At 32.2% G+C, this 13,597-nt stretch overlaps 2 protein-coding genes across 2 annotated transcripts; both read right to left on the reverse strand.

Moving 5' to 3' along the window:
- Positions 1-2,234: 2,234 nt before the first annotated feature.
- LOC141704629 (F-box protein At3g07870-like) lies at positions 2,235-3,392 on the reverse strand. Its single transcript, XM_074507835.1, has one exon. The coding sequence runs from the start codon at positions 3,390-3,392 to the stop codon at positions 2,235-2,237; it is 1,158 nt and encodes a 385-aa protein (XP_074363936.1).
- An 8,508-nt stretch (positions 3,393-11,900) lies between these two features.
- Positions 11,901-13,058, reverse strand: LOC141704630 (F-box protein At3g07870-like). The gene has a single exon (XM_074507836.1). The coding sequence runs from the start codon at positions 13,056-13,058 to the stop codon at positions 11,901-11,903; it is 1,158 nt and encodes a 385-aa protein (XP_074363937.1).
- Between the last annotated feature and the right edge of the window lie 539 nt (positions 13,059-13,597).

Below are 13,597 nucleotides of genomic sequence, written 5' to 3' on the forward strand. Positions count from 1 at the left end.
TTGTTGGTCATATGTCTGGGATTACAATTCTGCAGAAATTTCATGATATTGATTAAGTGATAAAGGTTTTATGATGATGCATCTATGGTTGATTGCTCAAAACAACAACTGAAATATTACAACATGTACATATCTCTTTAAAAAATTACTTGGTTGCCTATCAAAGAACGAAGGATTCAACAACGATATGATCATACGTTTGTTCAATTTCGATTATATGTGTAAATGCCGTATATTATTGAATTTTTTTTAAAAAAAATAAGTAATGTATGATTTCTAAAATTAAGAACTCAAAAATTTAAAATAAAATTGTTTATGTTCTTAAAACACAACTTGAAAAATAAATGATTTAGATTAGAATTATGGGTAGAGTGTTTGTATATATATCATTATAAAATAAAAACTAGTATTTGATCTTGATGCAATTTGTAAAACTAAAAATTATATTTTAAATTCGGTCGAGTAAAAAATACATGTGAAATATTAGGGGACAACTCGAGTTTGTTCAAATTCGGCTCGAATTCATATAATAAAGAGCCGATCTTGAACATCACTTTCCGTTAGTTTATTAAATTCAGCTCATCTAAAAAAAGAAAATTAAGCTAAACTTGATCTGGACGGCTCAGATCCGTTCGTTTGCTAAATTCAAGTATGTCATAGTTGTAAATAGCATCGTCGTGTTCATAAATTTTTTCTTACAATAAAATGATATAATAAAAAAGGAGTTAGGTTCAAATTTACAAAATATCGCTAATTTGTAGTGTTTTTTTAGATTAAAAAATTTAGATAAAATAGTAAACTATGTTTTAATCCCATGTGACACCCCAGGCAGCCTCACGTTTAGGCTGTGTGACCTCTAAAAGTATACCACCATATACAAACTCGAGCCCGATAAACTTGGAATTTGAACATTTGCATCAATTACAAACTACAACGAGGCTTATGAAATTGTCAAGTTTTTGCAGTGTCTTAATTTGAGGATGATTACTGGAGGGGAAAAAATCACTGTAGCATATAAATTCCCCACAGGGCGAACTTGTAATGTGATACTCAAACGACCATTTCTTTAATCATAATGGCTGAGTCAAAGAAGTTCACATATACAACAGCACCTACTTTGTTAGAGTTTCCCACAAACTCCAGGAACATAGGCAGTTAATTGAACAGCAACTTTCTTCGAACTGAAAGTACACAAACTTCCATAATGGCCTTTGGATCATAAACTAAGCAATGAAGATTGTCATAGACACATACTACATCATAATTCCTAACTATTAAAATCAAGATATCGAGAAACAAGTTGAAAATCAAGATAAACCAGAGTAGCCCTAAACAGCTTTAAAGCTTTCAGGATACATTTAAATCCGATGAACAACTTTGAGCTTCTAGCGCAGACAGAGCAGCGAGAGCACTTATAGTATATGTTATCAGACACAGTTTTAAGGTTTAATTAAACTGGTTTTTGTGATTTTCTTTCACTTTCACATACATAACCCCGAATGAACTTATGCATTTTTGTCATTTGACTTTAAACTTACTTCTTAACCCAACTCGCTTTGGTTTAACACTCAATTTTAGGGAAATACTAACATCTACAAATGAAAAGCCACTCTAAAAGAAATATGCCTCTAAATCTTACAGTTCTTCCGTGTGGATAACTTATACAAGTAACATAATGTAAGATAGGATTACAAATGTAAAACCAGCTGTATAATTCAAACTGCAACTTAGCTAACAACAGAAGTTATAACAAGGCCTTCCTAAATGAAAAATTTAAAGTATGACCACCAAATTTGACCTAAAACCAAAGCCCAACAAAGCTAGGCCAAAGCTGAATAAATAAAATAAACTACACTCATCAAGATGAAAGGGAAATAATACTATGAATCATGAAAAACAGAATCAACCAAGAGCAATTTACAAGCATACAACATAAAAATCATTTATATGATATGTAAATGTTATAAAAATGTCAAGCACTAAATGCTAAAGTTATCTCGCAGCCTACAGTAATTATTAAATTTTGAAATTAGGAGTACATACAAATATTAGATAAACAACTAGAAAAGCTTAAAACATAACGTGTTCTTGAAATGGAACTAGTTATAAAAACCTTGTATTTTTGCAGTAAAATAAGCAATGTTCAACAACTTAGATTACTCGGCCTTAGTACTCGGGAGACTGCTCGGACTCGGCCCTATTTTCGATCCTGTTTTGCTCTATTCGGTTATAAGTCAGTCTTCTACTTGAGGAGACTCCCATCTTTTGACACCCTCCAAGGTGAAACTCCTCTCTAGACTGATAAAACCGGGGACATAAGTCATCGCACCAAATGTGAGAAACTCACCCTCCGGGAAAATGTGATGTCGCAATGTTTTATGTTGAGGATGATAAGTGAACAATTGAAGTTGGTCACAATACATTAAGATGTTCCCATCTTTGAGAACTTTAAGAAGCCGAACCATGTCGGTATTTATACCTTCATGTAACGGAGGATTAGGAGTGATGATGAGTTTTTTACTCCAACTATCTTCCACGCCATAATCTCTCTTCACCCAAATAGAAAGTTCAGAGTATAGTGTTATATCACATATACACAAGCAACCTTTAAGTACTCCCAAGTTCCTAAAATGATTATGGACTCCCAAGATGCTAAAATGATCTGTATTCCCAGGAGCCCGTGGAGGAGCTTCCATTGGACGAAATAATTCTCTATCCAAATCGAAAGCACATATTAGTTCACCAGCTAACCAATGGAGGCGGCCACTGACATAGTGACCCCTATCATGTTCATTCAGATGGAAGGGGACATGTCCTAGATCTCTCCACATGCCGGTTCCAAGCGTATAAACCTCGCTCCCTAGGTCATATTCAGTTGAAGGAAATCTACCCTTATAAAAACGTACAATCTTGTACTGTTGGTTCGATTCAACAAGTCCAAAGCCATAATATCCCTTTAAATATGATACTCTGGTGTACTCGGAATCTTGAAGGCGTATGTACTCTTGTGTAATTGGATTGCATACATATGCTGAATCATCATAACTATCTTCTAAGCATATTAACCCATTAACTGATCCAATTAACCCCACATAGTCTCCCAAGGCAAGTCCCGGGGAAAATCTCATCATAGGCTCGTGATGAATATCATGTTGGTGATGTTGGTCATCTAGTTCAACCACTGCAAGGTCACCATCATTGTCATCATCTACGTCCTCGGCGTCTCCTTGATGAAGTAAAAGCATTTTAGATGATATAGAGAGATGCAGACGCGAAAAAAATGGTTCTGAAACTATATTACACCATCTTTTGCACACGCTTTTGCATGACACTATTGTCCTCACAGGAGTTCTTGATATAATTTCAGCAATCAATTCTTCTGGTAAGTCCATAGTGGAGAATTTGTCACTGCACACCTTGCATCAAATAAAATAATTCTTTTCAGTGAAGAAATATATCATTGACTAATTTTATAAATCTCAAACAAAACAAAGAATCATTATGCAAATGCACCTCTATCTTCATTCAAATTTCCAAAATAAAAAAATTCATATATCATGATTTGTTAAATATTAGCTAGGATATGACACAAGTGAGATCATGTCACAATGGTGACATCATAATTAATGTAGCAAGAGGAGCCACCAAGTGACAAAAGCAAGCTTTAAAGAGAAGCTATGTTTTTTTATATAAAAGACTTACTCTTCCTTCTTGTATAACAAAGCACAACAGAAAATGCAGCAGAAGTGGTAGTATAGACAATACACACAGTTCACTGTATTCTTGTGTTCATTATCTTGCTCTGTAGTAGTATAGCAATGCACACAGTTAACTGTACTCTTGTGTTCATTATCTTTCTCTCCTTCTTTTTCTATATTTAGTCATATATACATATATTGTGACATGATTATATTTCTAAAGAAAATCATGTCTTGACTTAAATTTATTAACAATTAACATACTAAGTCCCAATGTATTAAAAATTTAATAGATTAAATGGCTTGATTTGGAATCCAATCTATTTTGACCGAGGCCAAATTAATAAAACCCTTTTATTCTTAAAACTTTCATCCTGATTCTAATGGGAATATTTCCCCTGTGATGAGCTCTAGTGATGCGCTCTTCAATCCAACATACAAGTGGAATCCCAAGGGGGGTGTATTAACACATACATGAACTGAGTAATCGAGAAATTCTTTTATATATCTAGCTCTGAAAATTTCAAATTATTAATTCTTCACTTAGTAATCATTGAAAAGTTTGTTAATTAATAGAATCACGAAATTTAATAGTAAGATATGAAAAAATAAAGTATATAATTCAGAAAATACCTCTTACAAGGGCTTGGAGTAGAAAGAAGAGGCAAGGCTACGGTTTCGTGCACAGTAGAAATTTGGAAGCACAAACGGTGAGTAGATTTCGAGCCGAAGGAACTCAGAAGCACATGCGTTGGAATTTTTTTACACGGTTATGTATAATTCATTTCTATGTTTGCTACATGGCATTGGGATATCAAGTCAGTAAAGTACTCTATACTAGGAAATAGGCGGCGTATCGTATGGGCTATAATATTTTTGGTCCGAATACAAGTTAGTAAAAGGACCGCGTTTCGTGTAGGCCTATAATATTATTGGTCTGAAGTTCAAGTCATTAATTATTTTCTAATCGAAAAATGTAAGAAAACAACTACTTCAACGTCCTCGTGAAAACGATCCCAATTTATAATATCGTCGATAGTACGGTTATAAAAAAATAAAAATGGTACTTTATCTTTAATTTCTCACAATTTCCAAAATCTAACATACTTATTATCTACTCTTATCATTAAATGATATAAAATGTAAGTTCGGATTTTGAATCAATATTTAAGGAGCGTATACTTCTACATTTTAAAGCACGTTTCTTCGGGTAATACCCTGTTGTAAATTTCACCTTTTCTTAAATTTTCCTTGTCATCCATTGTGGTGCCTTGTCCCGAAAGGAGTACTAACAATGACTCTTAAGAACACTTGCAATGTGGGAACAAAATTAATTAACATATATACATAATCATATACATGTGGGCACAAATTAGAACCAATCCTTAAAATCTCATAATCATGTGAATTCTGCTGCATAACCCTAAATTTTAAATAGATTTTTAAAATCTAAACATATATACATCACTTTCGTAAGTTTAAAAATATTTTGAACATATGCTTAAAATTCAGACCACACAGCCCATGAGAGTCGGCCGCCCTAACTTCATCAAACCCTAGCCGCCCTACCTTCTTCTTCACCCTTTATACCCATCTCTATCTCCATATTCATCTACATCTTCTCCTTTTATTCACTTTTTCTTTAATAAAATCGAGATTTGTTTTACAAAACTCGAAAAATCCATTACAGTTCTTCACTTTAGTTTTAAGATCTACTAAGGTAAGAGTCTGGATTTTATAATAAAATTCAGTTTTTGGATTCAAAATCTGCGGTCTAACAACATATTACAATTTGGTGTTATTCCGAGATTTTTGAATTTTGGGTTGTTTTCGTATTATTCTGTTTAAGTTATTTGTGTGTTGATTGTCTCGCTTTATGCGATGTGTCTCGCTTTGTGCGATGTGGTGGTTGTGTTGAAAATAATTGGATGGTGTATTGGGAGATCTGGATATCTCGCATCAACAACACTTTCGGCAGGTCTATAGCTGGTGTCCGGCAGGTAGATAGCTGGGGTGCGTTTGGAACGGTGGTGAAAATCACATGTGCTCACCTCACAAAAAATATTTGTTCATAACATGAGGCCTCTAAACTCAGTTGTTGCAACTGAGTCCTCTGAACGTTGCAATATCAATCGAATTAATGTGAGGGTCAATTGTGAAACTACTGTTTTCGGGGGAGATGCGTGCTGGATTGTCCGGGAAACCATTACCTTCATTTTTAATTTTCAGAATATGTGTATTCAGTTTGTTAAGCAATCCGGAAACAAAACAGCTAATTATTTAGCTCTATTTGTTTTTCAACCTGGTTGCATGATCAGTTGGGGGTTTGTCCCGATTGAATCTCTTTCAAGTTATTAATAAATCTGCTTTAAATTTGGCAAAAAAAAGACCACACAACCCTCATTGTGATATTGTTCTTTAACTATTTTCTCACCTACTTTGTAAATAACTGAGGAGTCCTATAATCAATTAGTCTTATTGCACGATTCATATCATGACAAAATCAGATTAAGAAAATCCTTTGTTATCTTGCAACTGTGTAAAAAAGGAGTCATATTGGTTCATTTGTAAATGAGTACGAAAAGGCAAGATCTTTCGTAAACATAATAATTTACCCACTAATATTAAAAAAACCTAAGCATCTATACTCTTTATTAATAAGCGAAACTATGTATAATTTGGTGCTAAAAGTACCCAAGTACCAAATTTTGGTACTTACATGACATAAGTTGACTTTTATTCTCTATCAACTTTGTTTTTAACACAAGTCGACTTTTATTTTTGTAAATTTTATTTTGTTTTAAGTTAGTATTCATCCAATCGTCTTTTTAATTTATAAAATAAAAATATTTTTTAAACGATTTTTAAATTATATTAAATATTTATTAAGTTATGTTAAATTAAGTAAAATAACTTATATTTATTTTTAATTTTAGAAAAACTAAAAACTACTAACACGAATCGACTTATTTTTCTGTAAACTTTATTTTTATAAATATTAAAAATTTATTAAGTTACGATAAATTAAGTAAACATATATTACTTTTATTTTGAAAAACTACTAACTACAAAGTAAACTATTAACACGAATTGACTTCTATTCTGTGTAAACTTTATCATTGTAGTATTATTTTAAAAATAAATAATACTCCGGGGGAGAATTTATGATTATGCCTCCTGAGTCGGAGCCTCTTGCTTAAATACGGTTTACCTTGGTTCAACGCTATTGCGTGAGCCCGTAGGGTTAACCAGTGCGCACCAGAAGCCGAAGGATAACGGCTGCGGGTTACCTACGAAAAAAATTATTGATTTAATGATCGTATATGTTACTCTCCATCACAACGTTTATGTACTTTAAATTAAAAAATCACATTTTAACAGTAACAAATTTATGACATGTATTTAGATTATATTTAGTAATATTAAATTAAGTTTAATAACATATATTTACTTTTAATTTGTAAATTAATTTTTATCGATAATTAAGTAATATTAAATAAACTATATTAAAAGGCTAATTATATATTTAGCAAAAAAAAAAGGCTAATTATAAGATAATTACCAAATTATATTAATTAATATTAAATTGTCTAAAGAACATATATTTGGTTCATAAGATAGAGATACATTCATTTCACAAAATAAAACTAATATTGTACTTGGTAAACAGATTGCTTAGAATCTTCTGAAAAATCGTCAATAATTAGTGTTATAACTTTTGAGTTATTAAAGAACCATTTTACCTTCTGTTGTAAAAATCGGAGATCGGGGAAGATCGGTCTAACCGATTTGGGATTAGTTGAAAGTCGAGGATTAATCGAAATTGTTAATCGGAGTAAAAATCAAATCTATTATATTTAAATTATTTAATATATTAGTTATTTATTAACAAATATATTTATTATATCATAATTTCTATAAATATTCATATTTAAATTAATATAGTATTTCATTTTAATAAATAAAATATATACTCCAATAAAGGAAATTCGTAAGGATTAATCAAATTTCAAAAATATAATCGGTCGAGTACTTTGAGGAGAGATTAATCGAGAATAAAGGAATTTTAGAATACTATTTTACCCAAGTTAAGACCGACTTTCAAAAAGTTGGGATTAATAACTCTTCGGTGAAAAATGAAATGACTAGGTGAAAAATGAAATGACTAGGTGAAAATCGAGTTAAAAATCGTGTTTTACAAAAATCAGTCATCGAAAAAAATTGAAATAATCATTAAGAAATTAAAAAGGGGTTAATTGGTAAACAATTGGATTCACCGGTAAAAAATTAAAAATATATATATATATATAAATAAAATTAAAAGTATGAATCGGCGGTTAATACGTGAAAAATCAGGTTAGTTGGTCAAAAATCAGACTCATTGGTAAAAAATATAAAAAATATAAATCAAAAAATTAAAAGTATAAATGATAAAAATTAAAAAATAATTATTATTCTCTTAAACACATAATTACTATTTAACTTTCTTAATTTTTCATCTTAAATTGATCTCAGTTCATAAGTTACATCTCAAAAATTATATTTACTTTAATAGTGGGACATATTTAAAATTTCTTTATATAAATATAATAATAAAAATTGTATATGTATAATCAAAATAAATAAACAATTACATATATTAATATTTATATCTAAAACTAATATTAAATTAGTTCTAATTAATGACTCAGTTAATCATTTTGATCAATCCCTGATTAGCCGATTAATCACTAGACTGTGGCTGTAATTCAAGTCGGCGGCTCGCGAGTTCGCCCGGCTCGAACTCGTTTAAGTGGGCTTGACTCGGCTCGTTTAGTTAAACGAGCCGAGCTCGGGTAGAGGTTCCGGCTCGTTAATTACTCGAGCCGGCTCGGCTCGACTCGTGAAATTAAACGAGACGAGTTCGGGTAAGATTTAGGCTCGATTAAGTGTAAAATTAAACGAGCCGGCTCGCCCGACTCGTAAAAAAACCGGCTCGTTTAGCTAAATGAGCCGGCTCGACTCGACTCGTAAAATTAAACGAGTCGAGTTCGGACAGAGGTTTAGGCTCGTTTAACTAAACGAGCCGGCTCGACTCGACTCGATTAATCTCGGCTCGAATTACGCCCTGCTCGAAACTCGGCTCGCTCGGCCCGAATTACAGCCCTAACTAGACGGTCCCGCTACTGATAAAGTCCAATTTCCAATTTTTACAAGACCGGTTAGAAAATTTCTATATTTTAATGATTAAATACAAATTAAAACTGGACAAATATTGTTTTTAATATATTTGATTAACTTACTAAATAATAAGTAAATAATCAAGTGAGATGAATATTACAATTAATAGTAGGACCGTAAATGAGAAGAGATGTTCGTAAACGAAATTCAGGATTGACTTGTTTACGTAAACTCGATTCGGTTCAGTATTCTAAACGAGGGCGATCAAGAATATGAAAATGAATTCGAATGAATAATTGAGCCGAGCTTTTTGTTTGCTGGATTCTGACTCGGCTTGTTTAGCTCGTAATCGACTCAGACTTGACTCGAACTCGACTCATATAAAGTTCATATATATTATAAATAATAAATTATTATTGATCACTTAAATATTGTTATTATTACATTTTTCTCATAATTTAATAATTTTTTTAAATATTTTAGAAAATTTGCTTGTATTTCTAAATTAAACACTTAGTTTTTTCATAATGAAACTATCCAATATTGTTACCAACTCATCTCCAATTTTTAATATTTTTATAAAATCATTAAATAACTTGTGATTTATAAAAATTAAACTTAAGCAAAATATCTAAACATAATAACATTTCGACATGGACATTTTAAAATGTAACGTACAAACTCTCTTTCGCTCTCTATTGAGTAGCCATCTCAAAATAGCCTCAATCTTGTTTTTCTTGATTTAGTTTCCATTTTTCCTTGGTTACCAATTTATTTGGGTTTGTTTAGTTTCTCCTTAATTGTGAGAGTTTGGTTTTTATTTCTTGTTGGTCATATGTCTGGGATTACAATTCTGCAGAAATTTCATGATATTGATTAAGTGATAAAGGTTTATGATGCATCTATGGTTGATTGCTCAAAACAACAACTGAAATATTACAACATGTACATATCTCTTTAAAAAATTACTTGGTTGCCTATCAAAGAACGAAGGATTCAAACGATATGATCATACGTTTGTTCAATTTCGATTATATGTGTAAATGCCGTTATTATTGAATTTTTTTTAAAAAAAATAAGTAATGTATGATTTCTAAAATAAAACTCAAAAATTTAAAATAAATTGTTTATGTTCTTAAAACACAACTTGAAAAAAATGATTTAGATTAGAAATATGGGTAGAGTGTTTGTATATATATCATTATAAAATAAAAACTAGTATTTGATCTTGATGCAATTTGTAAAACTAAAAATTATATTTTAAATTCGGTCGAGTAAAAAATACATGTGAAATATTAGGGGACAACTCGAGTTTGTTCAAATTCGGCTCGAATTCATATAATAAAGAGCCGATCTTGAACATCACTTTCCGTTAGTTTATTAAATTCAGCTCATCTAAAAAAAGAAAATTAAGCTAAACTTGATCTGGACGGCTCAGATCCGTTCGTTTGCTAAATTCAAGTATGTCATAGTTGTAAATAGCATCGTCGTGTTCATAAATTTTTTCTTACAATAAAATGATATAATAAAAAGGAGTTAGGTTCAAATTTACAAAATATCGCTAATTTGTAGTGTTTTTTTAGATTAAAATAATTTAGATAAAATAGTAAACTATGTTTTAATCCCATGTGACACCCCAGGCAGCCTCACGTTTAGGCTGTGTGACCTCCAAAAGTATACCACCATATACAAACTCGAGCCCGATAAACTTGGAATTTGAACATTTGCATCAATTACAAACTACAACGAGGCTTATGAAATTGTCAAGTTTTTGCAGTGTCTTAATTTGAGGATGATTACTGGAGGGGAAAAAATCACTGTAGCATATAAATTCCCCACAGGGCGAACTTGTAATGTGATACTCAAACGACCATTTCTTTAATCATAATGGCTGAGTCAAAGAAGTTCACATATACAACAGCACCTACTTTGTTAGAGTTTCCCACAAACTCCAGGAACATAGGCAGTTAATTGAACAGCAACTTTCTTCGAACTGAAAGTACACAAACTTCCATAATGGCCTTTGGATCATAAACTAAGCAATGAAGATTGTCATAGACACATACTACATCATAATTCCTAACTATTAAAATCAAGATATCGAGAAACAAGTTGAAAATCAAGATAAACCAGAGTAGCCCTAAACAGCTTTAAAGCTTTCAGGATACATTTAAATCCGATGAACAACTTTGAGCTTCTAGCGCAGACAGAGCAGCGAGAGCACTTATAGTATATGTTATCAGACACAGTTTTAAGGTTTAATTAAACTGGTTTTTGTGATTTTCTTTCACTTTCACATACATAACCCCGAATGAACTTATGCATTTTTGTCATTTGACTTTAAACTTACTTCTTAACCCAACTCGCTTTGGTTTAACACTCAATTTTAGGGAAATACTAACATCTACAAATGAAAAGCCACTCTAAAAGATATGCCTCTAAATCTTACAGTTCTTCCGTGTGGATAACTTATACAAGTAACATAATGTAAGATAGGATTACAAATGTAAAACCAGCTGTATAATTCAAACTGCAACTTAGCTAACAACAGAAGTTATAACAAGGCCTTCCTAAATGAAAAATTTAAAGTATGACCACCAAATTTGACCTAAAACCAAAGCCCAACAAAGCTAGGCCAAAGCTGAATAAATAAAATAAACTACACTCATCAAGATGAAAGGGAAATAATACTATGAATCATGAAAAACAGAATCAACCAAGAGCAATTTACAAGCATACAACATAAAATCATTTATATATATGTAAATGTTATAAAAATGTCAAGCACTAAATGCTAAAGTTATCTCGCAGCCTACAGTAATTATTAAATTTTGAAATTAGGAGTACATACAAATATTAGATAAACAACTAGAAAAGCTTAAAACATAACGTGTTCTTGAAATGGAACTAGTTATAAAAACCTTGTATTTTTGCAGTAAAATAAGCAATGTTCAACAACTTAGATTACTCGGCCTTAGTACTCGGGAGACTGCTCGGACTCGGCCCTATTTTCGATCCTGTTTTGCTCTATTCGGTTATAAGTCAGTCTTCTACTTGAGGAGACTCCCATCTTTTGACACCCTCCAAGGTGAAACTCCTCTCTAGACTGATAAAACCGGGGACATAAGTCATCGCACCAAATGTGAGAAACTCACCCTCCGGGAAAATGTGATGTCGCAATGTTTTATGTTGAGGATGATAAGTGAACAATTGAAGTTGGTCACAATACATTAAGATGTTCCCATCTTTGAGAACTTTAAGAAGCCGAACCATGTCGGTATTTATACCTTCATGTAACGGAGGATTAGGAGTGATGATGAGTTTTTTACTCCAACTATCTTCCACGCCATAATCTCTCTTCACCCAAATAGAAAGTTCAGAGTATAGTGTTATATCACATATACACAAGCAACCTTTAAGTACTCCCAAGTTCCTAAAATGATTATGGACTCCCAAGATGCTAAAATGATCTGTATTCCCAGGAGCCCGTGGAGGAGCTTCCATTGGACGAAATAATTCTCTATCCAAATCGAAAGCACATATTAGTTCACCAGCTAACCAATGGAGGCGGCCACTGACATAGTGACCCCTATCATGTTCATTCAGATGGAAGGGGACATGTCCTAGATCTCTCCACATGCCGGTTCCAAGCGTATAAACCTCGCTCCCTAGGTCATATTCAGTTGAAGGAAATCTACCCTTATAAAAACGTACAATCTTGTACTGTTGGTTCGATTCAACAAGTCCAAAGCCATAATATCCCTTTAAATATGATACTCTGGTGTACTCGGAATCTTGAAGGCGTATGTACTCTTGTGTAATTGGATTGCATACATATGCTGAATCATCATAACTATCTTCTAAGCATATTAACCCATTAACTGATCCAATTAACCCCACATAGTCTCCCAAGGCAAGTCCCGGGGAAAATCTCATCATAGGCTCGTGATGAATATCATGTTGGTGATGTTGGTCATCTAGTTCAACCACTGCAAGGTCACCATCATTGTCATCATCTACGTCCTCGGCGTCTCCTTGATGAAGTAAAAGCATTTTAGATGATATAGAGAGATGCAGACGCGAAAAAAATGGTTCTGAAACTATATTACACCATCTTTTGCACACGCTTTTGCATGACACTATTGTCCTCACAGGAGTTCTTGATATAATTTCAGCAATCAATTCTTCTGGTAAGTCCATAGTGGAGAATTTGTCACTGCACACCTTGCATCAAATAAAATAATTCTTTTCAGTGAAGAAATAATCATTGACTAATTTTATAAATCTCAAACAAAACAAAGAATCATTATGCAAATGCACCTCTATCTTCATTCAAATTTCCAAAATAAAAAAATTCATATATCATGATTTGTTAAATATTAGCTAGGATATGACACAAGTGAGATCATATCACAATGGTGACATCATAATTAATGTAGCAAGAGGAGCCACCAAGTGACAAAAGCAAGCTTTAAAGAGAAGCTATGTTTTTTTATATAAAGAGACTTACTCTTCCTTCTTGTATAACAAAGCACAACAGAAAATGCAGCAGAAGTGGTAGTATAGACAATACACACAGTTCACTGTATTCTTGTGTTCATTATCTTGCTCTGTAGTAGTATAGACAATGCACACAGTTAACTGTACTCTTGTGTTCATCTTTCTCTGCCTTCTTTTTCTATATTTAGTCATATATACATATAAATTGTGACATGATTATATTTCTAAAGAAAATCATG

The sequence above is a fragment of the Apium graveolens genome, unplaced genomic scaffold (assembly GCF_009905375.1).
Source record: "Apium graveolens cultivar Ventura unplaced genomic scaffold, ASM990537v1 ctg8069, whole genome shotgun sequence".
NCBI classification, from domain to species: domain Eukaryota; kingdom Viridiplantae; phylum Streptophyta; class Magnoliopsida; order Apiales; family Apiaceae; genus Apium; species Apium graveolens.